At 37.7% G+C, this 27,556-nt stretch overlaps 1 protein-coding gene across 1 annotated transcript in view; it reads left to right on the top strand.

Moving 5' to 3' along the window:
• The window catches only part of LOC127801730 (callose synthase 2-like), a 77,688-nt gene extending 50,132 nt beyond the window's left edge, over nt 1-27,556 (top strand). Inside the window, exons 22-43 of the mRNA XM_052337097.1 lie at nt 8,567-8,701; nt 8,806-8,897; nt 9,050-9,134; nt 9,246-9,406; nt 9,524-9,647; nt 9,739-9,836; nt 9,915-10,044; nt 10,331-10,482; nt 13,849-13,958; nt 14,041-14,166; nt 14,246-14,314; nt 14,410-14,599; nt 14,681-14,834; nt 17,085-17,204; nt 17,281-17,396; nt 17,517-17,600; nt 24,596-24,708; nt 24,789-25,018; nt 25,095-25,892; nt 25,984-26,034; nt 26,837-27,022; nt 27,107-27,556. Coding sequence (XP_052193057.1) covers nt 8,567-8,701; nt 8,806-8,897; nt 9,050-9,134; nt 9,246-9,406; nt 9,524-9,647; nt 9,739-9,836; nt 9,915-10,044; nt 10,331-10,482; nt 13,849-13,958; nt 14,041-14,166; nt 14,246-14,314; nt 14,410-14,599; nt 14,681-14,834; nt 17,085-17,204; nt 17,281-17,396; nt 17,517-17,600; nt 24,596-24,708; nt 24,789-25,018; nt 25,095-25,892; nt 25,984-26,034; nt 26,837-27,022; nt 27,107-27,355 — 3,573 coding nt within the window. The 3' untranslated portion in view covers nt 27,356-27,556. The remainder of the gene's footprint in view (nt 1-8,566; nt 8,702-8,805; nt 8,898-9,049; nt 9,135-9,245; nt 9,407-9,523; nt 9,648-9,738; nt 9,837-9,914; nt 10,045-10,330; nt 10,483-13,848; nt 13,959-14,040; nt 14,167-14,245; nt 14,315-14,409; nt 14,600-14,680; nt 14,835-17,084; nt 17,205-17,280; nt 17,397-17,516; nt 17,601-24,595; nt 24,709-24,788; nt 25,019-25,094; nt 25,893-25,983; nt 26,035-26,836; nt 27,023-27,106) is intronic.

Here is a 27,556-nt window from a genome sequence, read left to right as displayed (position 1 = left end):
TTTGCCACACCTACCACACTCCCTCCATTCCGTTTCTTTGACCATTCCATACACCTTAAACCAAACAGTGCACCCATAAACCTCCGAGCCTACCGTTACTCCCCTCTACAGAAAATTAATTAAGGAAATGCTATCCAAATCCTTAATTCAACACAGCCAAAGTCCATTTGCATCTCCGATTTTGTTAGTAAAGAAAAAAGACGGGTCATGGAGGTTTTGTGTGGATTACCGCCAACTCAACTCCGTCACCGTCAAAAACAAATTTCCCATTCCCATTATCGAAGATCTCCTTGACGAGCTAGTAGGAGCATCTGTTTTTTCCAAACTTGACCTCACTTCAGGATACCATCAAATCCGAATGAACCCAAAAGACTATCACAAAACAGCCTTCCGCACACACCAAGGACACTATGAGTTTTTGGTCATGCCCTTCGGCCTCACAAACGCACCGGCAACCTTCCAAGCCCTCATGAACCATATCTTTGCTCCCCACCTTCGGAAATTTGTGTTGGTCTTTTTTGATGACATTCTAGTATATAGTACCAACCTCAACCAACACCTAACCCACCTACGGATGGCCTTTGAAATCCTCAAACAGCATCAGCTCTATGTGAAGAGATCCAAGTGTACCTTCGCAGAAGCACAGGTGGAATATCTTGGTCATATTATCTCAGGGCAAGGGGTAAGTACCGACCCACAGAAAATTGCAGCTATGGCCCAAACCCAAGACCCTCAAGGAATTGAGGGGATTCTTAGGCCTTACGGGCCACTATCGAAGATTCATACAAGGCTATGGAATGATCAGTAAACCCCTCACCAGTTTATTAAAGAAGAATAGTTTCTTATGGGGAGTGGAGGCTGACCATGCTTTTGTTTCTCTTAAAGAAGCCATGACCAAGGCACCCATTCTGGCACTGCCGGATTTCTCTAAGGAGTTTATATTAGAAATGGACGCTTGTGATTCAGGGGTAGGGGCGGTCCTAATACAAGAAGGTAGGCCGATCTCATACTTGAGTCAAGCTCTAGCTCCAAGGTATGAAGGCCTAAGTATCTACGACAAGGAACTGTTAGCTGTCCTCATGGCAGTGGAAAAATGGAGATACTACTTGGAAGGCAGATCTTTCACTATTCGGACCGACCATGAGAGCCTTAAATTCCTATCCCAACAAAGGGCTCACAATCAACTACAACGGAAAATGATATCTAAGCTCATGGGATTTGATTATATCATCCAGTACAGGAAGGGGTGCGAAAATGTAGTCGTGGATGCTTTATCAAGAAGAGAAGCCCAGGGCAGTGCCCATGCCATCTTAGCATTGATCCCAGACTGGGTCCAGGGCATAACCGCCAGCTATGAAAAGTCTAACTGGATTCAAAATTTACTGGTTCAATTGGCGGTACAATCCCAAGGAGACTCGAGGTATACGTTAAAGGAAGGCTTACTCCGATACAACGGTCAGGTAGTCATTGGGGAGGATGAGCAGCTGAAGAAAAAGATCCTACAATCTCTACATGACTCCTCTATAGGGGGACATTCGGGATTGAATGTAACATATCACCGGGTGAAACAACTCTTCTATTGGCCAGGGCTCAAGAAGGATGTAACTCAGCATGTCATTAGATGTACCACTTGTCAACGATGTAAACATGAGCAGGTGCCCTACCCCGGCCTCCTCCAGCCCTTGGAGATACCCTCCCAAGTGTGGGAGTAGATAACCATGGACTTTATCGAAGGCCTGCCCAAATCTGAAGGCTTTGACACCATAATGGTGGTGGTCGATCGGGTCACCAAGTTTGGTCACTTCATTACTCTAGCACATCCCTTCACGACTACGGAGGTAGCCCGAAAACTTATGGACCATGTGTTCAAGCTACATGGCGTGCCACGAGCCATCATATCCGATGGAGACAAGATTTTCACTAGCCAATTTTGGAAGACTCTACTGCATGGACTGGGAATTGGGTTACGATTTTTATCAGCTTATCATTCGGAGACCGACGGCCAAACAGAGCGAGTGAATCAATGCCTCAAAACATACCTACGATGCCTCTGCTTTAACCGACCAAGAAGCTGGAATAGGTGGATAGCTTTGGCCCAGTGGTGGTACAACACCAATTACCACACTGCCCATAAGCGAACTCCTTTTGAAGCCCTCTTTGGATATCCACCTCCCATAATTCCAGCGATCATACATTACAGCCCTGCAAAATCTATAGCGGATCAATACTTACAGGCTAGACAAGCAGCCTTGCAAGTCATTAAACAAGAGCTTACTTCAGCCCAACATCGCATGAAACAGCTGGCGGATAGGCACTGCACGGACTGCAACTTCGAGGTAGGTGCCGAAGTTTTTCTGAAGGTTAAGCGGTTCCAACAACATTTGTTTACCAAGGGGCCTATATCTAAAATCAGTCCTAAGTATTATGGACCCTTCAAGATTGTCGAAAAGATCGGACCAGTGGCATACCACCTACTTCTTCCAGAGGGTGTGGGATTGCACCCAGTCTTCCATGTCTCTTTATTAAAGAAAGCGATGGGCACCACAGTCGACGTCCGCCAAGAGCTACCAGAATTCCAGGACGATCTCATTGTTGAAGCTGAGCCTAAAGCCATACTGGAGAAGCGGGTGACCTACACAAACTCGATGCCACTTACACAAGTTCTAGTGCAGTGGACACATTTGCATCCTGACCACACAACTTGGGAATACTTCCCTGATCTCCTACATCGGTTTCCACAGGTCGCTAGTCTCCTGTAATTTCTTGGGGACAAGAAATAATTCAAGGAAGGGGGAGTTGTCATAGCCTAAGGGGTAAACTTGTAATTAGTCCTCCAGTTAGTTGGGTAGTTATCCGGATGTAGGAGCTACTGATTGTAGAGAAGCATAGCTAGCTGCACATGGCCACTTGGCTGGCAACTTGGCCAATGTAATAACCGTTTCTCTTATAAATAATGAAGGCTACCGAGGATGAGGATCATGTGAGAATTATGCACTGATCTTTTCCCTCCACTTTCCCTCTCAAGTTCTGCCTCTATCTTTCTCTATTTCTCTCTCTCTCTTTTCCCTCCCTCAATTCCCTTTCCCGCCTAACCTTCCTTCTCTCAATTACGAGAAGGACCCTAAGCAGATCAAGGGTCTGACAATGTGGACATCTACGCCTTAGGGCTTGGGTGCGCCCAGGCGTGCCTGGGCAAATCTCGCCCGCCTGGTTTGTTTCTAGGCGCCAGGCTTGCGCCTGGTATCAAGGTGCACCTAGGTGCTCCTTTAATAACACTGGTCCAAGTATTAAAAGAAAAAAAAAAAAAAAAACATTATAAGGGTTATTGCTTTGGCCATGTGAAAAAAACATTATACAAGTTATTGCTTCAACCCAAGTGTAAAAAGCATTATAAGGGTTATTGCTTGATCCTATGAAAAAGCATGGTGTGGTTATAGATGAACCCATCAAAAGCTACCGTTGTAAAAGAGGATAGTGATTGCCTCTCATAAAAGACACTTGATAGGAAATTTCATCCTCCTCAAGATGGCACAAGAGAACGCCACAAAGGAGATGTATTCAAACCCTGAAAACCTTGTCTTTTATTGATATATACAAAGATACAATGAATGCATTAAAACAAGCTCAATGGATGTTAACCAAATCTAGTATTAGGGCACACAACACTAACAATCTCCCACTTGCACTAATGCTAATTTACCATAAATCTACAATTAGTGCTTCACCATCGGCAAGTATTGGATACCTATCTTCTCAAGATGTCAATCCAATTGTGACTGAGTCATAGCCTTGGTGAGTGGGTCAGCTACATTATCCATTGAATCTATTCTCTATAGCTATACATCCCCACGTACTATAACCTCTCGAATCAAATGAAATCGGCATTCAATGTATTTGGACTTCTGATGAGACTTGAGTTTCTTTACTTGCGCAATAGCTCCATTGTTGTCACAATACAAAAGTATTGGTGACTGAATGGCCAGAACCACATCAACCTCTGAAAAAAACTTCCGGATCCAAACAACTTCCTTAGCAGCATCACATGCCGCAACATACTCGGCCTTAGTGGTTGAATCCACTGTGATTGCTTGATTAAAACTCTTCCAACTTACAGTACCACCATTCAAGAGATATACAAAACCATATGTTAATTTGTGGCCATCGACATCTGATTGAAAATCCGAATCAATGAATCCATCCACATGGAAATCACCCCCTCCATAAAACAGTAGCATATCTTTAGCTTTCGCAAGTACTTCAAAATATGCTTCACTGCGATGTAGTGACTTTCACCAGGATCAGACTGATATTGGCTTACAACACTCACAGTGTATGCAATATTCGATCTTGTACATACATAAGGCTCCCAACCGTCGAAGCATAAGATACTTTACTCATACGATCCCTCTCTTCAAGAGTATTAGGGGACATCTCCTTAGAGAGATGAACTCCAACTTGAATAGACAATTGTCCCCTATTGGAATTCAACATGCTAAACCCCTTTAGCATCTTTTCTATGTATAGGCTCTGGAAGAGACCTATCAATTTCTTAACTCTATCTCTGTAAAGTCTAATCCCCAAAATATAGGTAGCACCTCACAGATCCTTCATGGAAAATACGCTAGACAACCAGGCTTTCATAAACATCATCATGTCCACACTGTTACTTATAATAAGAATATCATCCATATATAAGACTAGGAACGCAATGTTGTTCCCACTAGCCTTCTTATATACACATGGTTCATCTGGATTTCTTAAGAAACCAAACCCTTTGATCTCATGATCAAAACAGATGTTCCAACTCCTCGATGCTTGCTTCTAACCATAAATTGATCTTTTCAGCAAACACACCTGACATGGATCGGCGAACTCAAATCCACTTGGTTATTTCATATAGATCTCTTCTTCAAGAATTCCATTCAGAAAAGTCGTCTTGACGTCTATCTGTCAGATCTCATAGTTATAGTAAGCGGCTATAGCTAACATCATCCTGATAGACTTCAACATCGCGACAAGTGAGAAAGTCTCGTCATAGTCAATACCTGATGCTGACGATAGCCATTTGCCACCAGCCGAGATTTATAGGTTGAAACTTGTCCATCTGAACCAATCTTTCTCTTAAAGATCTATTTACACCCGACATGAACAATTCCCTCAAGCGGATCTACTAAGACCCAGACTTAGTTGGAGTACATAGACTCCATCTCAGATTCCATAGCTATCTATCACTTCGAGGCATCGATATCAGATATTGCCTTCTCATAGGTGGTAGGTCAACTAACTTGTCACTGTCTCAGAGGATGGGGCATTCTATCAGCCTTATGGGCAATCTGTGGATGATTGATGTGTGATTTATGCACAATTAATTCGGGTAAGTGTACCCTAGTCAAATATGCATATAGTGATAAAACGAATGCCGATCTCACAAAAAGTAGATCACAATACCAAAACAATTTTAATTTAGCCTAAGTTGAACTAATTAATTAATCAGATGAATAAAAAGAAAAATAAAGAAAAAACTAAATTATGTTATGAGAGAAAAATTTATTAATGAATGCACTAGGGTTTAGATTTCATTTAATCTAGGTTATGGAATTATCTATTCAACCTAATTCAAAATCAAAAATACTCTTATAGTATTTTATAATTATTTGCATGTGATAGTGGATTTTCCTCAATTAATTAATAAGCTTTATTAAGTCATATTAATCCTTTATTAATTCAATTTTACCATCAAATTTTTGAGATATCAAAAGAATAAATAAGTATTAAGTTCTTTAGAAACCTCTAATCTCATAAGAGAATTTGACTCACTAAACTTCTTTGGTTCTCACACATGAGCTAATCATCTCTCGATATCATAGTCAAGCATGTGATTTATATTGTCTAAATTATAGCAATCTTTTAGTCAGTCATGCATAAATTTTTAAATCATTAAAAGACAGTCAATCTTTTAAAACATTAAACACAATAATATAAATTTCTCATGCAAATAATAATGGAGTTTTGAATCAAACTAAACAAATAATCATATAATTCCAAAATAAAAATCCATCCAAACTCTAGTTAAAATAATTTAGCTAGATATTATTAAAATAAAAATAAAAACAGAAAGTCAAAGGGAGAAGAATGTTCCCTCCCCAGATCTGGGTCGGATCTGCGCCTCCTTGCTTGCGATTGCTCCTGCGTTCACCGCACTGCAATTCTCCTTCAATTTCCCCTGTTGCTTGCGTTCTTTTATGCGGCCTCCAATTCTTCTCTTCTGTTCCGCCGCTGCACTGCTTCCATTCAATCTCCAAAATCCCCAAATCTCCTCCCTTTTCAATCCAATATAATAATATATATATAGAGGATGTGCAGGGCTGCCCTAGCTTGAGTCCCATTCCAATTTGACTTCCTCTAATATTTTATTATATTATATATATATATAGCGCATGCCCTAGCCTTCAATTTCTAAATTGAATTGGACTTCTCAATTTGCTGCTTCAATTACGGAATCTTCAATTGGGCCTTCAATTATAATATAATATAATATATAATTAAATAATATCTAATATCTAATATAATCTATATATTTAATTATTACTAATTAAATAATTCATTTTTATTTATATTATAATATTAATTTAGAAATTAATTTATAATGTCTCTTCTTTTTTTTTTTCTTTTTATGCCCAAATCTTCGAATTAATATCCTTTGCCGGGTTCTTACAAAAAGGATTAAAATTATGTAAAATTCATATAAGCACACATTTTATGTAGGAAAAATAACACAATGTTAAGAAGAAAATTAGATAAAAAAATATGTATACAATTAAGCCCTATCAATGATCTCCCTGACTTGGTTCACTCTGCTCAATAATCTGATTAGGTATTTGTGGAACAAAAGATTTCTCTTCCATCAGATCTATTTTTTTCCCCATACCATCCTCCTGAATAAACTCTTCTTCCAAGAAGATGACATGTTTAGCGACCACAACTCTTGGGTCAGCTAGAAAATAGATATAATATTCTGAACTATCTTTAGGATATCCCACAAAACGACCTTTCTCAGATTTAGGATCCAATTTCTCTGTTCTCAACCTCTTCGCATACACCGGGCAACCCCAAATCCTAACATGCTTAAAACTTGGAGGTTTTTCAACTCATATCTCATATGGTGTGGTTAAAACAGATTTAGTCGGTACTCGATTTGAGTAAATTTCATCCTCCATGAGACGACACAAGAAATCTGGGATGCCGCAAAGGAGACGTGTTTCGACACCAAAGGCACAGTAAAGGTATTGTCAAGAAGACCTCTCAGTTACCCAATATCTTAGTCGTCTAAACTAGATATTGGCAGCAACTCAACATGTTTGAACTTCATAGACATGCACTTCATAAAGAAGAATTGAACATGGACAAGGATCTACCGAAGACCCAGTTTGAAGATGTAAGGATCCAAGTAGGGCTTTCCTAATATTTACAACCCAACTTGAGGGGGCGTGTAGGAAACCATGTGCAAGAATTAGAGACTGTTGGGTAGTTAGGCAAACTATAGGGACAATTTTTTATACAATTATTTAATTTTTAAGTGGCAGTTTTTTCTGTGTAACTGCCACCATATGAATAGTTACTATTCATGTTTAAATTTGTCCAATTTGAATAATAATTTGAGAGAAGTTAATTTTGTCCAAATATCTACATATCTTATTGTTGTTGTTGTTATTCTTGCTGTTATCCCATAGATAGAGTTAACATCTTTATTTGCATTCTCCTACTTACGGATAACTATCCAGTAGGTATCTCTTGACCATACAAAATTCACTCTGTACTTCTTTTTGTTTCAATCTTTGCTAAAACCATACTTCATATTCTGTCTTTGTTTCACTTGACCTAAAATATTAGATTGACTAGATTTTGTTAGTTAACATTATGATATTAGCAAGCTATGTAGTGTATGCTAGGTCATAGTCTTTTTAATGTGCATAATGAGTCTATCAACAATCAATGTGTTAAAGGAAATACTGTTCTTTTTCTCTTCAACTTGAGTTCCTTTTTCACCTTGTTTTTTGCAGCTAGTCAGAACTTCACTGTAAATGTCCTCAAGTATATTGATAAATCCAAGTGATGTACCAAAGGCCTTTGTATTTATATTACTAGGATTTTTTTTTTTTTGCAAGTAACTGTCATTTTTTACTAAATTAATAAATAGCTTGTGAAGATCCATTTTCTCTCTACTTGAAGGTCAATTTCCTTCTAAGTTTTTCTCTATTAGTTGCCTACTTAAGTATCAAAACAACTTTTCTGATGGATTTCTTAGGAAAAGGACTAAATAACTTTCTGAAATTGTTGGCTTCTGTCTTAATGTTTATTTACTTTTATGTCCAAAGTTTTTCTGTATGGTTCACAACTTTGATTCAGAGATTGCATCATTGGATATCATGTTTCATCAAAGAAGTTTATTTGTCTACTGTAAGACTTATTATACAGTGCATGGAAGGAAGAATGTTTAAAACAGTCCTTCAATTGGTTGATATCTGCCTCTTCAAATGATAAATTCTCTATTCGATTTTCCATTTAGATTCGTACACTGGGGATGCTGAGGTCCCGCTTTCAATCATTGCCTGGTGCATTCAATGCCCGCTTGGTTCCACTGGAGAAGAATGAGAAGCCTAAGAAGGGACTCAAACCTACATTATCTCGCAATTTTGATGAGGTTTGATAACCGTTTCTTTATGTTGATATATGACAATGATGTTACTGTGATCTATTTTTCTGATCTGTTTATTTTTCTTTGATTGATTTCATTGTATTTGTTAGATCTCTAACAAAGGGAAGGAGGCAGCAAAATTTGCTCAGTTGTGGAATAAAATAATTGCTAGCTTCAGAGATGAGGATCTAATAGATAACAGGTAAATGAGTATCCCAAAAAAGTGAAATGCTTGCTTGAAAGATATAATTTTTACCATCTGCTGACTGTGTTCAAAACTGCAGTTTTCAATGTTTTTAGTTTGTGACTCTTTTTTTGGTGGTAAACTAGAGTGATTTTTCTTTGTCTTCACAGAGAAATGAACCTGTTGCTTGTTCCATATTGGGCTGACCGTGATTTGGACCTTATCCAGTGGCCTCCCTTTTTACTTGCTAGCAAGGTTTTTGTCTTCTGAGTTACTTCCTTCCCTTTACAAGAGTTTTATCTCTTTAGCTACTTTTTTCTTAATGAATATATATATATATATATCCATCCTTTATGGTCTGTGTAGCTTCCCATAGCATTGGATATGGCAAAAGATAGCAATGGGAGAGACCGTGAGCTGAAAAAGAGGTTGAACGCAGACCACTATATGCTCTGTGCTGTCCAGGAATGTTATGCTTCATTTAAAAACATTATCAAACACTTGGTTTTAGGTGAACGTGAACAAGAGTAAGTTAATTATTGTCTAGAACATTTATTAGATTTAAGCATAGTGCTCTCTCTTCCCCTTCCCTTCCCATCTTATTGTGTTTATCTTAAACTGACCTCATGGTTAACCATTTCCAGTGTTATCAATGAAATTTTCTCCAAAGTGGATCAGCATATAAAAGAAGATAATCTGATAAGTGAATTAAAAATGAGTGCTCTGCCTGGCCTTTATGAACAATTTGTTCAGCTTATCGACTATCTGGTAAACTTATAAGATCGGTAAAACTTTCATGTCGTAGTTAAGAAATTTAAGGTTCAGTAGTGAACCCTTAATCAATGATTTAATTCTACAGAGTAAAAACAGAAAAGAAGACAAGGACCAGGTTGTCATTGTGTTGCTCAACATGCTTGAGATTGTGACCCGAGACATAATGGAGGACCCACTTCCTAGGTAAGCATATGCAGAGATGTTATCTCCAACTATATTTGTGTGTTGTCTTCATTGCTGTATGATCATTTTCTTCTATAGTTTGCTAGATTCGAGCCATGGTGGATCTCATGGAATGCATGAAGGAATGATGCCTCTGGATAAACATAATCGGTTCTTTGGTGCACTTAGATTCCCTGTTACAGGAGAGACAGAAGCTTGGAAAGAGAGAGTGAGTTTTACTGAAGTACCCATGGAAAAAACATGGAAAATTTCCAGTTTTATTGTTTTGATCAAATTGTATGCATTTCCTGGTAATTTTGCCAGAACTTCAACTTCATATTTTATTGTTATATGGAGAGGCATGAATTTAAAGTGTTTGTCTTACAGTTAGTTTCTTTGCATCTTCTGTAATAACAATTTAATATATTTTTCGGGCTTTTTTGTCATACCTTATCTCTTTGTTACTGGAAGTAAAACAGCGATCATAAGTAAGACTCCTTGCCTCATTTTTCCAGATAAGAAGGATTCATCTATTGCTTACAGTGAAGGAGTCTGCTATGGATGTGCCATCCAACTTAGAAGCAAGAAGACGCATTTCTTTCTTCTCAAATTCATTATTTATGGACATGCCTACAGCGCCAAAAGTTCGGAATATGCTTTCTTTTTCGTAAGTTCTAATCATCCATAATAATTCTTTACCTAAATCTAGACAATGCGGGTTACAACAGATATAAATTATGGCCTTCAATTAATCTAGTAATTTTTCTTTGTTTCAAGATAATAAGATACCTGTTTTTTTGTAAACCATTCTGAATGCTTACTATATATAAGATGCTGAGATTTGTAAATTAAGGATGTGAGATGCTAACCTACTGTTGCTTGTTGCTATCTCTTGCTTCTTCCATATAATTTCAGCATTGCCTTGTTAGACCTATGCAAAACTCTCCTATATTCAAATTGCATATTTTAAGATGTATATTAAAATATTACTTACGTGACTGGTCATTTTCCCCATTTTGTCTTATGCTGTGATGAGTTAATCACATCATGGATCTGCAGCAAAAATTCTGAACTGTTTATGCTTTATATGGTCTATCACTTCTGAAAATATGCCATATGTTTTGTACAACTCATAAATCTTTGAGGTCCTATTTGGTATTTTTTTTTTCTCAAGATTATTAATTTTGAATATCTTTGGGAAACCATTTTTGAAAATTTAAAAATAATGAAAAGATGTGCTTTCGCTTATTCCAGTATACATTGACTTTTATTCAGTGCCATCCGCTCATTGCCTCTTCTCCCTGTTTACTGAAATCCACCACTCCTGTCGCCCAACCTCTGTGGTCACCACCTCACATCTATTACCATGACAAACCACATAGTGTCACTGTCACCTGCCACTGCTACTTAACTAATTAATTTGCAAAAATTAAACATGATTCCCCAAGAACATATACAAATTCAGATGCTAAAGAGGGCACAGATTTGGACACAAGATATGATGGTTTAGGGAGAAAAAAAAAAGGATAATAAGTGGTAGGGATGTGGAAAGAAGTGACAATTTTTTTATATTTTATTAGCAATATTTATGAATATAATAACTAAAAAATATTAAAAATGTTTTGAGAGTACTTCTAATTTGATATGAATGTCATTCATAAATAATTATGAAATATATAGAACTATTAGAAGTTATTGCTGATTCAGCACAAAATTACCTTTTCATGGATTATAATTAGAATATAAACTTCATTTAACATAAAAAACTAACTACTTCCATTAGAGTCATAATTAGGGCTCAAGTTTGTGTTTTCTGATTCTGACCTGAAATTGTACCATATTTATATATTTTACTATGAAGTGAGTTCTCTATTAGGAATTCCACTGTGTCCTTAGGTGTGTTTTCTGTGTATACTAGATCTGCTGATGAGAATGATAAAAATTAGGACATGCCAATTGTCCTGTCCAATATGTATCCTAGCAAGTTCGATATGTAGTTGATGAAAATGATAAAAATTAGGATATGCTGATTGGCCTGTCCAATATGTATCCTCGCATGTTCAATGTGTATCTGTCTCCAATAGAGTTTTGACAACAAAAACAATCCCAAGCCCTAATCTCACTAGGTAGGGTCTATTACATGAATTTTGGACCTCTATCCATCTCTATCCATGGCCGTGTCCTGAAGCTCATTATCTCCTATGTCATGTTTAAGGGTTTTCCACCAAGCTGCTGCTTCTTCTTTTAATTTTTGTGGCCAAGGCAGTAAGGCACCAATTTTCCTTTGATCTTCTTTTGCCTCTTTTGTACATATTTCCTCTATTTCATACATCTTACCTCGTAGGTGCATCTACCAATCTTCTTCTCACATGTCCAAACCATCTTAACAATTACTTTTGCATCTTATCTTCAATAGATTGCACTTCAACCTTATTAAATATGATCTCATTTCTCTTTTTGCATAGCTTCACATCTATCATGACATTTTCATATCTGCCATGCTCATATTTTGTACTTTGCCCAACATTCTTAGCCATACAAAAGATGGCCGTGTCTGATAGTGTTTGACACCTAAAAATCAAATGCCCATTCTTCCTAGAGAATTCCTACCTTATTTTTGTCTAAAAAAACAAACATAAAAAAACCAATAGAGGAAATATAAACAACCTGATAGCACAAGCAAAAAAGCAAAAACTTGAGAATGGACACCATTACCAAACACCACCAAAGATGTTGAAAGGTCTTGAAATTATACAATACTTTCTTCTGACTACCAGTTAATGTCTAGTAATCTCCAAGTGTTTGGGAATTCATCTTTTCTCAATAGTAAATAAATGGAATGTTTATTAACTCGTAAGGACTGACTGACTCTAATAATAAAAGTTAGTGAAAACGATCAAAACAATGCACATTAATCTGCCACACCCTCCTTCCTATGCCCTCATTTGTGGTATGGCTTGAAGACAGCAAGACAAAATAATGATCAAAACAATGTACATTAATCTGCCATGCCCTTCTCCAAGAATTAGACCTTCGATTCCATGCCAACACCCTTGAGGGTATAGCCAACAGAAATAATATAGTCTCTTGAGTATGTTTGATATGAATAAGTTCCTATTACATGAAAAGATTCCTCTACGGAAAAATATTAGTATATTAATACACCTCAAATTTCTGATATATGCAAAATTGGAGGAGACTTACCATTACGAACTGTAATAAGTTGAAGCAAACCTTCATGAACTATTCAATACAACATCTTTCTTCTTGTCAAAACCTCTTTCAAGATGATGTCACCATACATTATCTGTATTAGCACCTTTGGAATGGCTAATTGGATTTCAAAATACTCAAGGGCTCAACGGCAAATTGGTGTGGCTAAATGGTTGATGGACAAGAAGTTAACAACATATCCAGCCTTTATCCCACTATGTGGGGTCGGCTACATGAATTCTAGATTTCTATGTGGGTTACGTCCTAACAAATAGTTTGTCTAGAATTCATATTTGGATCCGACTAGGTTTTACATTGGCTGTTGGCTACCTAACGCAACCCTCCTTTATCCGGGCTTCCATCACAAGAAGTTATTTCCACCAAAACAACTACCTACTCCAGAGACACATAAAAATAACTAATTTTCTTAACGTTAATTCCTTTCAATTAAATTAAATATTAGAGTGGGATCACAGGAACTCACCCACGAACTAGAATGAGTTGTCGCTTCCTACTTGTCCACCCAAGTTCTCCCACTTAACCTCTCATCTGAGACTCTACACAAGATGATACCCCCTTCATATTATCAAGTCCTTCTAGTGGGCCGTAATTGATCTCAACTAGCCCTGCAATCATTTTAACTGACATAGTGATGCAGTGCTCTCAATGCTACAGGTTTATTTGAATGGATCAGCTCTGATAATTTAAGCGACACTATGAAAAATCATCCTCTCTCAGCTTATGTCTGACTTTGATTTAGATCTAAAATATGATATATGCATATTTGCAAGTATAATTTTTTTTTTTTTTTTTCTGCTAGTGTTCTCACTCCATACTACACAGAAGATGTCCTTTTTCCAATAGATCTCCTGGAAAAGCCAAATGAAGATGGTGTTTCCATCCTGTTCTACCTGCAAAAAATTTTCCCAGGTCAAGTCTGTTTATGTTTTCTCACTTTCCAAATTGAATAATGGGATAATAGTCCAGTTCTGAATGGAGCTGCAATGTGCAGATGAATGGCAGAACTTTCTAGAACGAGTTGGATGCAGCAGTGAAGATGAGCTTAAAGGAAATCCAGAAGTGGAAGAAAAACTTCGCCTATGGGCATCATATAGAGGACAGACATTGACAAAAACCGGTATAATACTTAATTTCATGACAACTAAATTATGATTACTTTTCTATTAAATGTTCTAACACCACTTTGAACAAATTAGTACGAGGTATGATGTACTTCCGGCAGGCTTTAGAGCTTCAGGCTTTCCTCGATATGGCAAAGGATGAAGGTACTTGCATAAATTGGTGATATGTCCTTTTGTCATTTCTAAGGTGCTTGAAATTTTATTTCTGCAGAACAATGCAACTTGTTGCTTTTCTGCAGACTTGATGAAAGGCTATAAGGCTGCTGAATCAAATACTGAAGAGCAGCTAAGGAACGAGCGTTCATTGTTGGCACAATGTCAAGCAGTAGCTGATATGAAGTTCACATATGTAGTGTCATGCCAGCAATATGGCATTCAGAAGCGATCTGGTGATGCTCGTGCACAAGACATTCTGAAGCTTATGACAACGTATATCTCTAGAACTGAGTTAGTCATTTAGTTTGCATGCGACAATATGCTTAGTTCAATCTCCATAATTCTTTTTGTTAGGTATCCGTCTCTTCGTGTAGCTTATGTTGATGAGGTTGAAGAAACTAGCAAAGATAAATCCAAAAAGTCAGTTGAGAAGGTTTATTATTCAGCTCTTGTGAAGGCTCTGCCAAAGTCTGTCGACTCATCTGAGTCTGGTCAGAGCCTAGACCAGGTACAAGTCTAGATGCTGATGTTGATATTGAACTGAATCCATCTGAAAATTATAAAAGTATTTTGAATGTCAATTTGGGATGAATTATGTATTGATTTTCTCAATTTTTCCACTTATGAGCATTGATGTAATTGATATATATATATATATATATATATATAAAAGCTTCTTTAAGAAAAGTAAAGGTAAGGCTGCATACAAAAATGACTCTCTCCCAACTCTCACAATTGGTGCACTAGGGATGCACTTTTAGCAGCTGATCCCATTAGTGAGATTAAGGCTTGATATGTTATTGCTATGAGGATTGAAACATAATACCATTTGTTTAGCAGGCTTATCAAAGTCTTATGGTTTAAGAAAATTATATATATATTGTGATCATATGACATGCACACTTTTAGCCGCGGATCCCACTAGTGGGATTAAGGCTTGATATGTTGTTGCTATGAGCATTGAAGAAAAAACATGATACCATTTGTTTAGTAGGCTTATCAAGGTCTTATGGTTAAGGAAATATATATATATATATATATATACACTGTGATTATATGTCATGCCTTCTTGATTTGTATTGTTACATGGCTAAAAATTTGGTTAAGAGGGGAAAATTATGTCCGAATATTTATTCTGAAGATACTTAACAAAAACTTGTGGAATATATTTCAAATGTTGAGAGTAAAATAATAATATAAAAGATAAAGTTAACCCTTTATGTAATAGTTTAAGCTTTTAGGTTAGATGGTGATTAAAAATTCAACAAAAGCCTATCATGAAAATTTTTATTATATGAGTACTGACCCATAAGGAGTAAGAGATTATAACTGTTGAGGGTAAAAATAGTAATATGCAAGATAAAGTTTACCCTCTATCTAATAGCTTAAGCTTTTATATTAGATGATGGTTAAAAATTCAACAAAGGCCTACTACAAAAAATTTTATTACATGAGTATTGACTTGCCTATAAGGAGTGAGAGATTATAACTAATGAGAGTAAAAAATGGTAATATAAAAGATAAAGTTAATCCTCTATCTAACAACTTAAGTTTTTAGATGGGATGGTGGCTAACAATTCAATAATAACCTAATAATCATGAATAAAATGTAGTAAAGCTTTTGTAGTTCTTTAAAAGTTTTAACCAATAGGCCATCATTTCATCTGTGAAGCAAATGAGACTATTTAATGCCTTTGGTATTACGGAAATCAGAAATAAATTTTTGATAACTTTATTGCATGAACTGAAGTAAGTATGATTTACTAAAGATATATTTGTCCTTATGCTATCATTTGATGAAGAGTTGTATGATGTTTAGGGAAAACTCATCTTTCTTAGTAAAGTGCCTTATAATTTTAAAAAATTGTGAAATTATTTTGAGTGAAAATTTTGTATAGAGAAAAAAAGGTGGAAAATGAATGTTATCTCATATGATTTTTCTTTTCACTTAGATTTACCAAATATTTTACACAAGAACTAAATTTTACATCATTATAGACGTAATAGTTAAATTAGAGTTCTTAAGAAGAATTAATACTGGGATTAAAGCTTGTGATTGTTGTTGTTATGCATGTAATAGTTAAATTATTGTACTAGCTAATTGCCAACTTCATAAGGTGGAAAATCAATGTATGAGCTCATATAATTTTTCTTTGCATTTAAATTTGCTAAATGTTATACACAAGAACTAACTTTTACATCATTATAGAAGTAATGGTAAAATAAAGGTGTTAAATAAGAAGTAATAGTGGGATTAAGGCTTGTAATTGATGATGTTATTACAGAAGTAATAGTTAAATTAGAGTACTAATTAACTGCCATTTTTTGGGGAAGGGGGATGGAGTGAACAGTACGGGAGTTGAGAGGCAGTAAATTCACCTGCCCCCAAAGTCACGCCTGCTTCAATTAATTTCATCAAGTTTCTTTAATTTAACTATGATGTTGTATTTTAGTTTTGAGCTCGTGATTTTGATCAATTTGTAAAGCAGACATGCATTCTGATACCCATTTTCTGTGGTGGATAACATTGTGATTGTCATTGACCCATACTTGTCTTTAGTCATGGTTCTGACTTGGCTGCCTGCTCCTGTAGCCCTTTCTGTTCTTGGTCAGTAGTTTTAAGAGTATAATTTTTTTTTTTTGTATTTTCTTATCGACATTGAAACTTAGCATAGCTGCTTAAGTCCTCCTGCTGTTTGTATGACACCTTCCATAACAGGACAATGATTTTGACAATTGTTCAAATTCCCTTATTCAGGTTATCTATCGGATAAAACTTCCAGGACCTGCTATATTGGGTGAAGGAAAGCCAGAAAACCAAAACCATGCTATAATTTTCACACGTGGGGAGGGCTTGCAGACAATAGATATGAACCAGGTGACTAAATGTCTACTTGTAACTCTGGGAACTCAATTTTTGCTGCCGTTGTAAATTATTAAATGTTCGTTAATAGGATAATTACATGGAAGAAGCCTTCAAGATGAGGAACTTGCTGCAAGAATTTCTCAAGAAGCATGGAGTTAGGACTCCAACAATACTGGGACTTAGGGAGCATATATTCACTGGCAGGTGCGTAGTTTGCTATTACAAGTCTGTCATCAAATTCTACTCGCCAGATGCACACATGATATTGCAAGATCATTATATGGTTCATGATATTCTGCATTTTTTGTGTGGTTAATTTTGCAGTGTTTCTTCCCTTGCATGGTTCATGTCAAATCAGGAAACGAGCTTCGTTACAATTGGACAGAGATTGTTGGCCAATCCCTTGAAGTAAGATTTTAAGTTTGATCTGTCATGTCCATGTTCATATGTTTTTTGAAGAAAATTTGACGTCTTTCCAGCAAGATTTTACCGTGCCCTCTGGATAGTCTTTTGGCTAATGGTGTTTCCTTAAAGTTTGTGGTCTCTTTACTTGAATAAACCAAGCTTATGCGTGGTCTATGCACAAATGGAAATGATTCCTGAGGATGATACCTCTCCACAAACTGACACCCTAAGGCACAACCCCCCCCCCCCAAAAAAAAAAAAAAAAAACAAAACTAACAAAATTTGCTTCCTGTCCACTACCCTACTTTGTAAACAGTCCTCTAAAGAAAATGATGTATTTTGAGAGGAGAAAAGTATTCTATATTTTTTATTCACAATGTGGTATATATGTATAAGGTACAATCATGGGATAACATATCTTCGTAATAAATATATATATATACACATATATGTATACAACACCATCTAACATGTATATAATATATGTATAACACTAGTTCTAACACTCCCCTTCAAGCGGACGCATATATATCATATGTGTCTAGCTTGGTACAAATGTAGGCCAGCCATGGACCTTGTAATGCATTGGTAAGAAGATCAGTCAGCTGGTCATTAGAGCCAACAAATGAGGTACTCATCTCTCTAGAAATCAACTTTTGTCTCACAAAGTGATAGTCTTTCTCTAAGTCTTTGGTCTGCCCATGAAAAACTGAATTAGAGGCAATATAAAGAGTCGTTTGATTATCACAAATAAGTTGCATAGGTCCTGAATCTCCAATTTGAACTCCGGAAGAAGTTACTTGAGCCAAATCAATTCACATGTGGCTAAAGCCATGACCCGGTATTCTGCTTCTGCACTAAATCTAGCCACAACATTTTGCTTCTTATTCTTCCAAGACACCAAATTTCCTTCAATCAGGATACTATAACCCAAGGTAGAGTGCTTATCTGTAGGACAACCAACCCAATTTGCATCAGTAAATCCAACAACCTGCTTGTGTCCTTTGTTCTCAAACAGCAAGCCTTTACCCGAAGCACTTTTGATGTATCTCAAGATACGCACTAAAGCATGTCAGTAAATATCACACGAGGAGTCCAAGAATTGACTTATCACACTAACAACAAAAGAGATGTCTGGCCACGTAATGGTGAGGTAATTAACCTTCCCAACCAGTCTCCTATATTGCCAAGGATCCTCCAATGGCTCCCCCTATCTTGGTACAAGTTTAACATTAGGATCAGTGTTCTAAAAAGCGCTAGGCGCTAGTCGGGCGCCAAGCTGGGGCCTAGGGCCTAGGCGGAGCCTAGAAAACTGTTATTTTTTTTTATTTTTTAAATTTTATAATGTAATTTGATGTTATTTTTAATTAAATCAAAGTTGAAAAGCATTAATAATGCAACATAAACCAATAATAAAAACATGAATATACTATAAGCAAGTAGCAGATTTTTTTGCAAATATTATAGAATATATATAATTAATAATAAAAATTAAATATAAATCTAATAATTATATATAAATAGAAAAGAAAATGAAATAAAATAAAAAATAAAAAACATAAAAAACAAACCAGAAACGCAGCAAAAACGCACAACCCACAGAGAGAGAGAGAGAGAGAGAGAGGGAGAGAGAGAGAGGTTACGAGTCGACGGAGATGGAGCTTGCCGCGGCGGAGATGGAGCTCGACGGCGAGGACGGGGGCGGGGGCGACGACGCTGAGGCAACGAGGAAGAGGAGGACGCAACGGATAAGAGGCGGTGACGATGAAGCTTAGCGGCGAGGATGGAGCTGGACGCAGCAACGACGGTGAGCTACTGGCGGGCCGATGAAGCTTGGCGACGTTGAGGCAGCAACGTTGAGGTGAGAAGAGAGTGAAGAGGGGGAGACGCTAACAGGTTCGATTTATGATTTAGCAAAAAAAGCTTTAAAAAGCCCTAGGCGCGCTGGCCGACTAGGCGCCGCCTGGGCGCCCAAGCCGGACGTTTACTCGGGCCGGCGCCTAGGAGGCCCGACTAGGGCAATTTCGGGGCGGCCAGCGGCTAGGCGGCGCGTAGGCGGGCGCCTAGCCCGATTTTTAGAACACTGATTAGGATCCATAGGAGTATCTATAGGTCGTGAATCAAGCATACCATTCTTTTCCAAAATATCTAAGGCGTACTTCCTTTGAGAGATGCACACACCATGGGCAAATTGAGTTACCTAAATTCCAAGAAAATACTTCAACTTGCCCAAATCCTTGATCTGAAAATAAGTATGCAAATGAGTCTTTAACTGCCCAATACCAACGTCATCATCTCCTGTAATAACAATGTCATCTACGTACACCACCAATAATATGACTCCACCAGGAGAATGGCGATAGAAAACAAACTGATCAGCTTCACTTCTACTCATACCAAAAGACTGGATGACAAAACTAAAGCGACCAAACTAGCACCAAGGAGATTGTTTCTAGCCATATAAGAACTTCTTCAAGCGACATACTAATCAGGACTCCCCTTGAGCAACAAAATCAGGAAGTTGCTCCATATACACTTCCTCATGATGGTCGCCATGAAAAAAAATATTTTTAATATCCAGCTAATAAAGAGGCCATTGCTAAATAGCGGCCATAGCAAGAAAAACATGAACAAAAGCAATCTTGGCCATGGGAGAGAATGTATCACCATAATCTAGGCCAAAATTTTGAGTATAGCTCTTAGCAACCAACTGATCCTTCAAACGATCAATAGAACCATTCAGACCAACCCTAACTGTAAACACCCACCGAAAACCAACAGTAGACTTTCCCGGAGGGAAAGGAACTAGATCCCATGTCTCATTAGCCAACAAGGAAGACATCTCCTCATCCATAGCATGTCTCCATCTGGGGTGAGGAAGAGCTTCAGCATCTGTCTTAGGAATAGAAACAGAAGAAAGAGTAGAGACAAAAGAAGAATAAACAGATGACAAACGGTGATAGTTCACAAAAGTATAAATCGAATGAGGATTGTGAGTGGAATGTGTTGGAGAAAGATAAGGAATCACAAAAGGCTCGAGATCATAGTTTAATGTATCAGAAAATTCAACCTAAAAGATAAGGAAGAATAAGGATAATTTAGTCATAAGTTATCCAAATTCTTGTTGATCTAAATCTATAAAGTAGATAGCTAAAGCGTTGTAATCTACTCCTATAAAATAGGAGAATAGTTAGGAGGTTTTTTAGTAGATTTTTTAGGACCTTTGTGTATATATGTTTCACAAATCAATGAAAGTTGACACAGTGGCTTGATTCCTTAATTCTTCTACTTAGTTTCTTCAGAATGCATACCACGACGAACAGGAGATTGGGCAGAGTTGGAGGGAGACGAAATAATGGCACCAGCTGGACGAAGACATGAATCTGGAGGAATACTAGCATCTGCAATAGGAGGAGCGGGAGTTGAAGGCATTGATGGAGGCTTAGATCGACGTTGATAAGTTTGGAGAGGAACATGAGGAACATAAGCGTCCAAACAGTCTCAAGGACTAGAGAACTAATGAATAATACCCTGAGATGAGAGAAAAGCATGAAATGCATGAGAACAATATTCCTTGGCATTATCACTGCGAAGGATCCAAATGGTACGATCAAATTGAGTAGAAATTTCATTACAAAAGAAAGTGAATAAAGATTGCAATTCAGTACGATCTTTCATTAAGTAAAGCCAAGTACAACGAGAATGATCATCAATGAATGTAACAAAATAGAAAAAACCCTGTTTAGACTTGATTCTACTAGGACCCCAAATGTCTGAATGTACCAGATCAAAAGGAGCATCAGCTCATTTATTAAGACGACTAGAATAAGAAGAATGAATATGTTTGCCTAGCTGGCAAGACTCATTCTAGAACAGTCAATGAAGACAATGATGGAATCATCTGTCGAAGAGTAGATAAGTGAGGATGACCAAGCCAAGAATGAAGCTAAAGAGGAGATGCCCCAGTAGTAGCACAAGCAGACGTTGCGCCGTAGATGATAGCAGGGCAAGATGGTAAAGTCCCTCAGACTCACGTCTGATGCTAACCATTCGTCCCGTACCCCGATCCTGCACAAGAACAGAATCAAAATCAAAGATAACATGAAAATTCAAAGAACAAGTGAGATGATTAATAGAAATGAGACTATATGGGCAACTAGGAACATGTAAAACAGAATTAAGAGAAATAGACAGAAGTGGATCAGCCCTACCGATACCAGTGGGAAGGGTTTTAGACCCATCAGCCACAATGATAGGAGAAAAGGACGTAGAGGAATCAAAATGAGAGAATAAAGATTTACTATTAGAAATATGCTCTGAAGCAGCAGAATCAAGAATCCAAGGACTAAACTGAGCATGAGTAAGACATATATGAGGAGTACCATTGGCTGAGTGAGTAGAAGAAAGAGATCCCTAGGCCATAGAAGCTATGGGGGATGAGGCTTGTCAAGCTTCCTAAAACTGACGATACTCAGCCAACTCCTCAGCAGAGATCGTATATGTAGAAATTGGTTGCGTAGTATGAGAGGCATCGGGTACCACAGACTGTGCGCCTGCACCTTTAGGAATCGCAACGTTGTCCTTGGGAGGGCGACCATGGAGTGCATAACATGTATCCTTATAATGACCAGGGCAACGACAGTAATTACAATAAGGGCACTTACCACTGCGACCACGCCCAACACCTCTACCACAACCACCTCCAAGTCCAATCTCAGAGGAAGATCCAGGAGTTTGAGAGGCAAGTATAGATCACTCTCCAACTGGAGCCTCAAAAAATGTTTGTGTACTACAAAGGATCCGGGCGAACACCTCTTCCATGGTAGGTATAGTGGGACTACTCAAAATTTGAGTGCTAACACTTTCCATATTGAGCCCAAGGCCTGCAAGGGTAAGCACCATAAACAACTTGTCCTTCTGCTTCTTCTGCTCATTGAGATTGGCTGTAACTAGGAGCATAGTGTTAAAATCTGTCACAACATACTGAATGCGACCCAAGTAAGTAGGCACATATGAGTCCCCCTTTTGAATACAAAATAAATTACTAATAATAGTGTATAAACGTACAATATTATTAGTATATAGCTACTAAACATGAGACCAAATATCAAAACAGTTCTCGTAGACACGAAATCAGGGGATTAAATCAACATCTATTGATTGCCACAACAAAGTAACCAACTATGCATTTATGTGATCCCATGCAGTCCTACCTACCTCAGCAATGTTAGAAACCCTCGTAGTCAAATGGTCATTAACACCATGCCCACGAAATCACATTTGAACAGACACTGACCAAGACATAGTTCTTATCATTCAATTTGTTACTGGTAATGGCTGTAATACCATATAAAGACGGTATAGGAACGGTCACAAGTACAATCACAATTGAATAGGAACTCGCCACTCCAAGATTTGAAGAGGCCATAGCAAGAAACCCAAGCCCAACTAGATAGATAGATCAAAAGCTACTACAAACCAAATATGAAACTGCAAAACCCAGATCTGGAGCCAGAGAGTTGCTACCAACCAGATCTGAAATTGCAAAACCCATATTTGAAACCAGATAGTTGTTGCAGACTAGAGAGATCTGAGACCGGCCGACAACTAGAGAGATTTGAGATCGTTCGACGACCGACTGTGGCTAATGGAGTGAGATCTAAGACTAGCCGCGACAGAAGGAGGCAAGATTTGAGATTGACCACGAGAGAAGGAGGCGAGATTTGAAACCATGACAGAGGGAGCAACAACGACGATGGTAGATCGGCAAAGCAGCAGCAGCAGTGGCAACGACAACAATGATGGAAGATCGGTGAAGCAGCGACGACGGCAAATGGAAACAGCCACGCAAGGTCTAAGAAACCAACCACGAGATCTAAGAAACGGCTGCAATGCATGAGATTTGAGAAATCGATGGCAGACGAAGTGACCGGCGGTGATTGACGGCAAGGGCGGTGGCGGTGGCTGGTCTAAGGTTGGGTTAGCGTTTGTCTAGTGGCTCTAATACCGTATTTGTCTGGTGGCTCTAATACCATGTGGTATATATATATATATATATACACTAATGTACAAGGTACAACCATGGGACAACATATCGTTCTAATATGTATGTACAACACTATCTAGCATATATATAGTATATGTACAACACTAGTTCTAACAATAAATAAGCTCAATATTTTATTTCCTAATTCTTGACTACTCTTGGAGGAAGGCAAGAATAGGTTCCATTAAGTTGGTAAATTTGCTTAGAATTTCTAACGTTGCAAAGTGACTTCTGAAAGGAGAAACATTGTAATGTAAGAAAACTAGCCAGTTTGTTGGAATACAACTTAGCAAGTGCTGTAAATTTTCTTTACCTATGGTCTTTTTTTGGCTAAGTTTTTGGTATAGTCATTTAAATTGCATGTAGTTATCTGTTTTTAACTGTCCCAAATCTACATCTAGAAAATTTATCAATCAAATGAGGTGGAGTCCATTTTATTGTATGTTTATTGTTGTATTTGCCTTATTCATGAGATCGTTGCCTTCAGTTGGATTCTTAATAATTATGTAATATCTTGCCGAGACTTAAATGTGATGGGCCTGAATGTTATCCTTTCTGTTACCCTGTGGAGTGATTGGGTGCTTAGCCTCAAAGGAAATTTTGTGCTTTACTGCTTTGTCAACATACTCTTACCAAATCTTTTGTCTCGTGCCTCTTTAATAATTAATCAAGAACCTTTTGTAATATAAAATCATAGAACAAATCCAATACCATCAGTACTTTGTGTTGACATTCCATATACAGTAATGAGTTGATAACTGCAATATATTTTTGGATATTAAATTTTTTGACAATCTTGTTAAAAATGCATGGTAATCAACAACTTCACACAAGGAATAAACCTTACTGTTGGATGTGAAAGTAATTAATAGACCCAAAAAAATGATTTGCGTATCACGTCACGTCCCTGGAACCATTTTTGCATTGTTCAACTTTGCTTCTTCATGTTTAGGGTTCGCTTCCACTATGGACATCCAGATGTTTTTGACAGACTCTTCCACCTGACCAGAGGCGGTGTCAGCAAAGCTTCCAGAGTCATCAACCTAAGCGAAGACATTTTTGCAGGCAATGCATTGGACTTTATTTTTCATTCATAATCAAGTTTTAATTTCATCCATCTTTCTCAATACCTCCATGCCATACAGGTTTCAATTCTACACTACGTGGAGGTAATGTTACTCATCATGAGTATATTCAAGTTGGTAAAGGGAGGGATGTTGGCCTTAACCAGATATCACAGTTTGAGGCAAAGATAGCCAACGGCAATGGTGAACAGACAATGAGTCGCGACATTTATAGACTGGGTCACCGGTTTGACTTTTTCCGAATGTTGTCATGTTATTTCACAACTGTGGGGTTCTATTTCAGCACCTTGGTAAAATGCGAACCATATTCTTGCTACTTATTCTTTGACTCTTATAGTTGCCTTATCACTACATTTCTGTTGACAGCTGACGGTGCTTACTGTATATATCTTCCTTTATGGTCGACTTTATCTCGTTCTCAGTGGACTTGAAGAGGGATTGATTACCCAAAAAGCTATTCGGAACAACAAGCCTCTGCAAGTAGCTCTTGCTTCTCAGTCTTTTGTGCAAATTGGGTTTTTGATGGCATTGCCTATGATGATGGAAATAGGTCTTGAGAGGGGTTTCCGGAATGCATTGAGTGAATTTGTATTGATGCAGCTACAGTTGGCTCCTGTATTTTTCACATTTACTCTTGGAACAAAGACCCATTACTACGGAAGAACTTTGCTTCATGGTGGTGCTCAATACAGGGGTACAGGTCGTGGGTTTGTTGTGTTCCATGCAAAGTTTGCTGAGAACTACAGGCTATACTCTCGGAGCCATTTTGTCAAGGGAATTGAATTGATGATTCTACTCATTGTATATGAAATATTTGGTCAGTCATATAGAGGTGTAGTTCCATATGTATTGATTACTGTATCAATATGGATCATGGTGGCGACATGGCTTTTTGCTCCTTTTCTTTTCAACCCCTCAGGATTTGAGTGGCAAAAAATTGTCGATGACTGGACAGATTGGAATAAATGGATAAATAACCGTGGAGGAATTGGTGTGCCTCCTGAGAAAAGTTGGGAATCATGGTGGGATAAGGAACAAGAGCATATTCGTTATTCTGGGAAGCTTGGTATCATTGCTGAGATTTTGTTGTCCTTGCGTTTCTTCATCTATCAGTATGGCCTTGTATATCACCTGACCCTTGCAAAGAAAACTAAAAGTGTTCTGGTATGTCTGTCCACATCTGACTTGCAGTTGAAAATTTAATCTTATTCATATGGACAGCTTTAAAATTGACAGATTTTTGTTGGATGAACAGGTTTATGCTTTGTCATGGCTTATTATCTTTATAATATTGTTCGTAATTAAGGTGCGTCTTAAAATTTTTTGCACTTCGTTTTGTTATGGCATTGAAATTCTTCAGATCTCTGAAAAGTAGTGTTTATTCTGTACAGCGCATCTGAGGCTATCTACCTTGGTTTGTTTTGTGAATAAAACGGGCATCCTTCTTTTTTATGACTTCTGTAATGTGAAAATCTGTTGGTTGAAAAACAGACACTAAATAAAAGCGCAGCGATTTGACTATTGGATTCATATTTTGGTATTTGCATCGTTAATCTAAATATCACCACTCATGTAGTGTAGTATCAAAAAACTTTTCCATATCAATTATCTTCATTCAACATTGTGACGGAACATGACCATATCAATTATCTTTATTCATCCACCATCTCATGAAACTTTATCCACCATCTCATGAAACTTTTTCATATGAAGATGGTGTTGGGACTTTAGCTCATTATTCCCTTTGTTAGAGGGTTGCATTAAGAAGGGCATCTAGTATAAAATCTTTGTCACTTTGTTATTTGTATGAATTTATAATTGTTAATGTGACTTTTAGAAGCTAATTGACATTATGAATGAATTTCCACCAATTCTAACTTGGTTAATGATGTAGTAAAGCGTTGTTGTTTCACAAGTCTCTGCTTTCATTTTCATGAACCTTTGTGGTGCTTGCTATTTTTCTTGGCTCGTTTGTTTGTTTGTTTGTTGTTTCATGGGTTCATAGAATTGACATCGTCTTCACTTGCCTTTGTTTGTTTGGTTGTTTGATTATTGTTCCATGGGTTCGCAACATTGACATCGTCTCCACTTCCCGCTGGATTGTGCAGGCTGTGTCTGTTGGGAGGCGAAGATTTAGTGCGGACTTTCAGCTTGCGTTTCGCTTGATAAAGGGTCTTATGTTCGTGACGTCCGTTTCTGTCCTAATTCTTCTATTAGCGCTTCCTCGCATGACGTTTAAGGACATCATAGTATGCATTCTTGCCTTCATGCCTACTGGATGGGGGCTACTTCTGGTAAGTCGCTGCTCGTTTTCTCCTCTTCTGTCTTCCTCTCAACATGCTTGGTGACACATATTCTCGTAATCTCTTTCCTGAAAGATTGCGCAAGCGCTGAAGCCTGTGGTTCAACGAACTGGAATCTGGAGTTCAGTTCGGACGCTTGCCCGGGGCTATGAAATAATCATGGGATTGCTTCTGTTCACCCCGGTTGCTTTCCTGGCTTGGTTCCCATTTGTCTCAGAATTCCAAACTCGGATGCTGTTTAATCAAGCATTTAGCAGAGGTCTTCAGATCTCTCGTATTCTGGGCGGACACAGGAAGGACCACTCCAGCAGCAACAAAGATTAACTTACTGTTGTACAAACACCACCAGCCGTTGCATCCCTGTAAATATACCAATTCCTCCATACTCGCTTGCCCTCAAAACAGTTCCTTCCTTCTGTAAAGTCATTCTATCTATGGAATAATCATGCAGATTTTCTTGTAAACTTAGATTGGAAATGGAAATTGGTATAATATAATTATAAATGTTCTATAAGCTGTTTATTA

The sequence above is a fragment of the Diospyros lotus genome, chromosome 5 (assembly GCF_014633365.1).
Source record: "Diospyros lotus cultivar Yz01 chromosome 5, ASM1463336v1, whole genome shotgun sequence".
NCBI classification, from domain to species: Eukaryota; Viridiplantae; Streptophyta; class Magnoliopsida; order Ericales; family Ebenaceae; genus Diospyros; species Diospyros lotus.
This window is presented reverse-complemented; position numbering and strand designations above follow the sequence as displayed.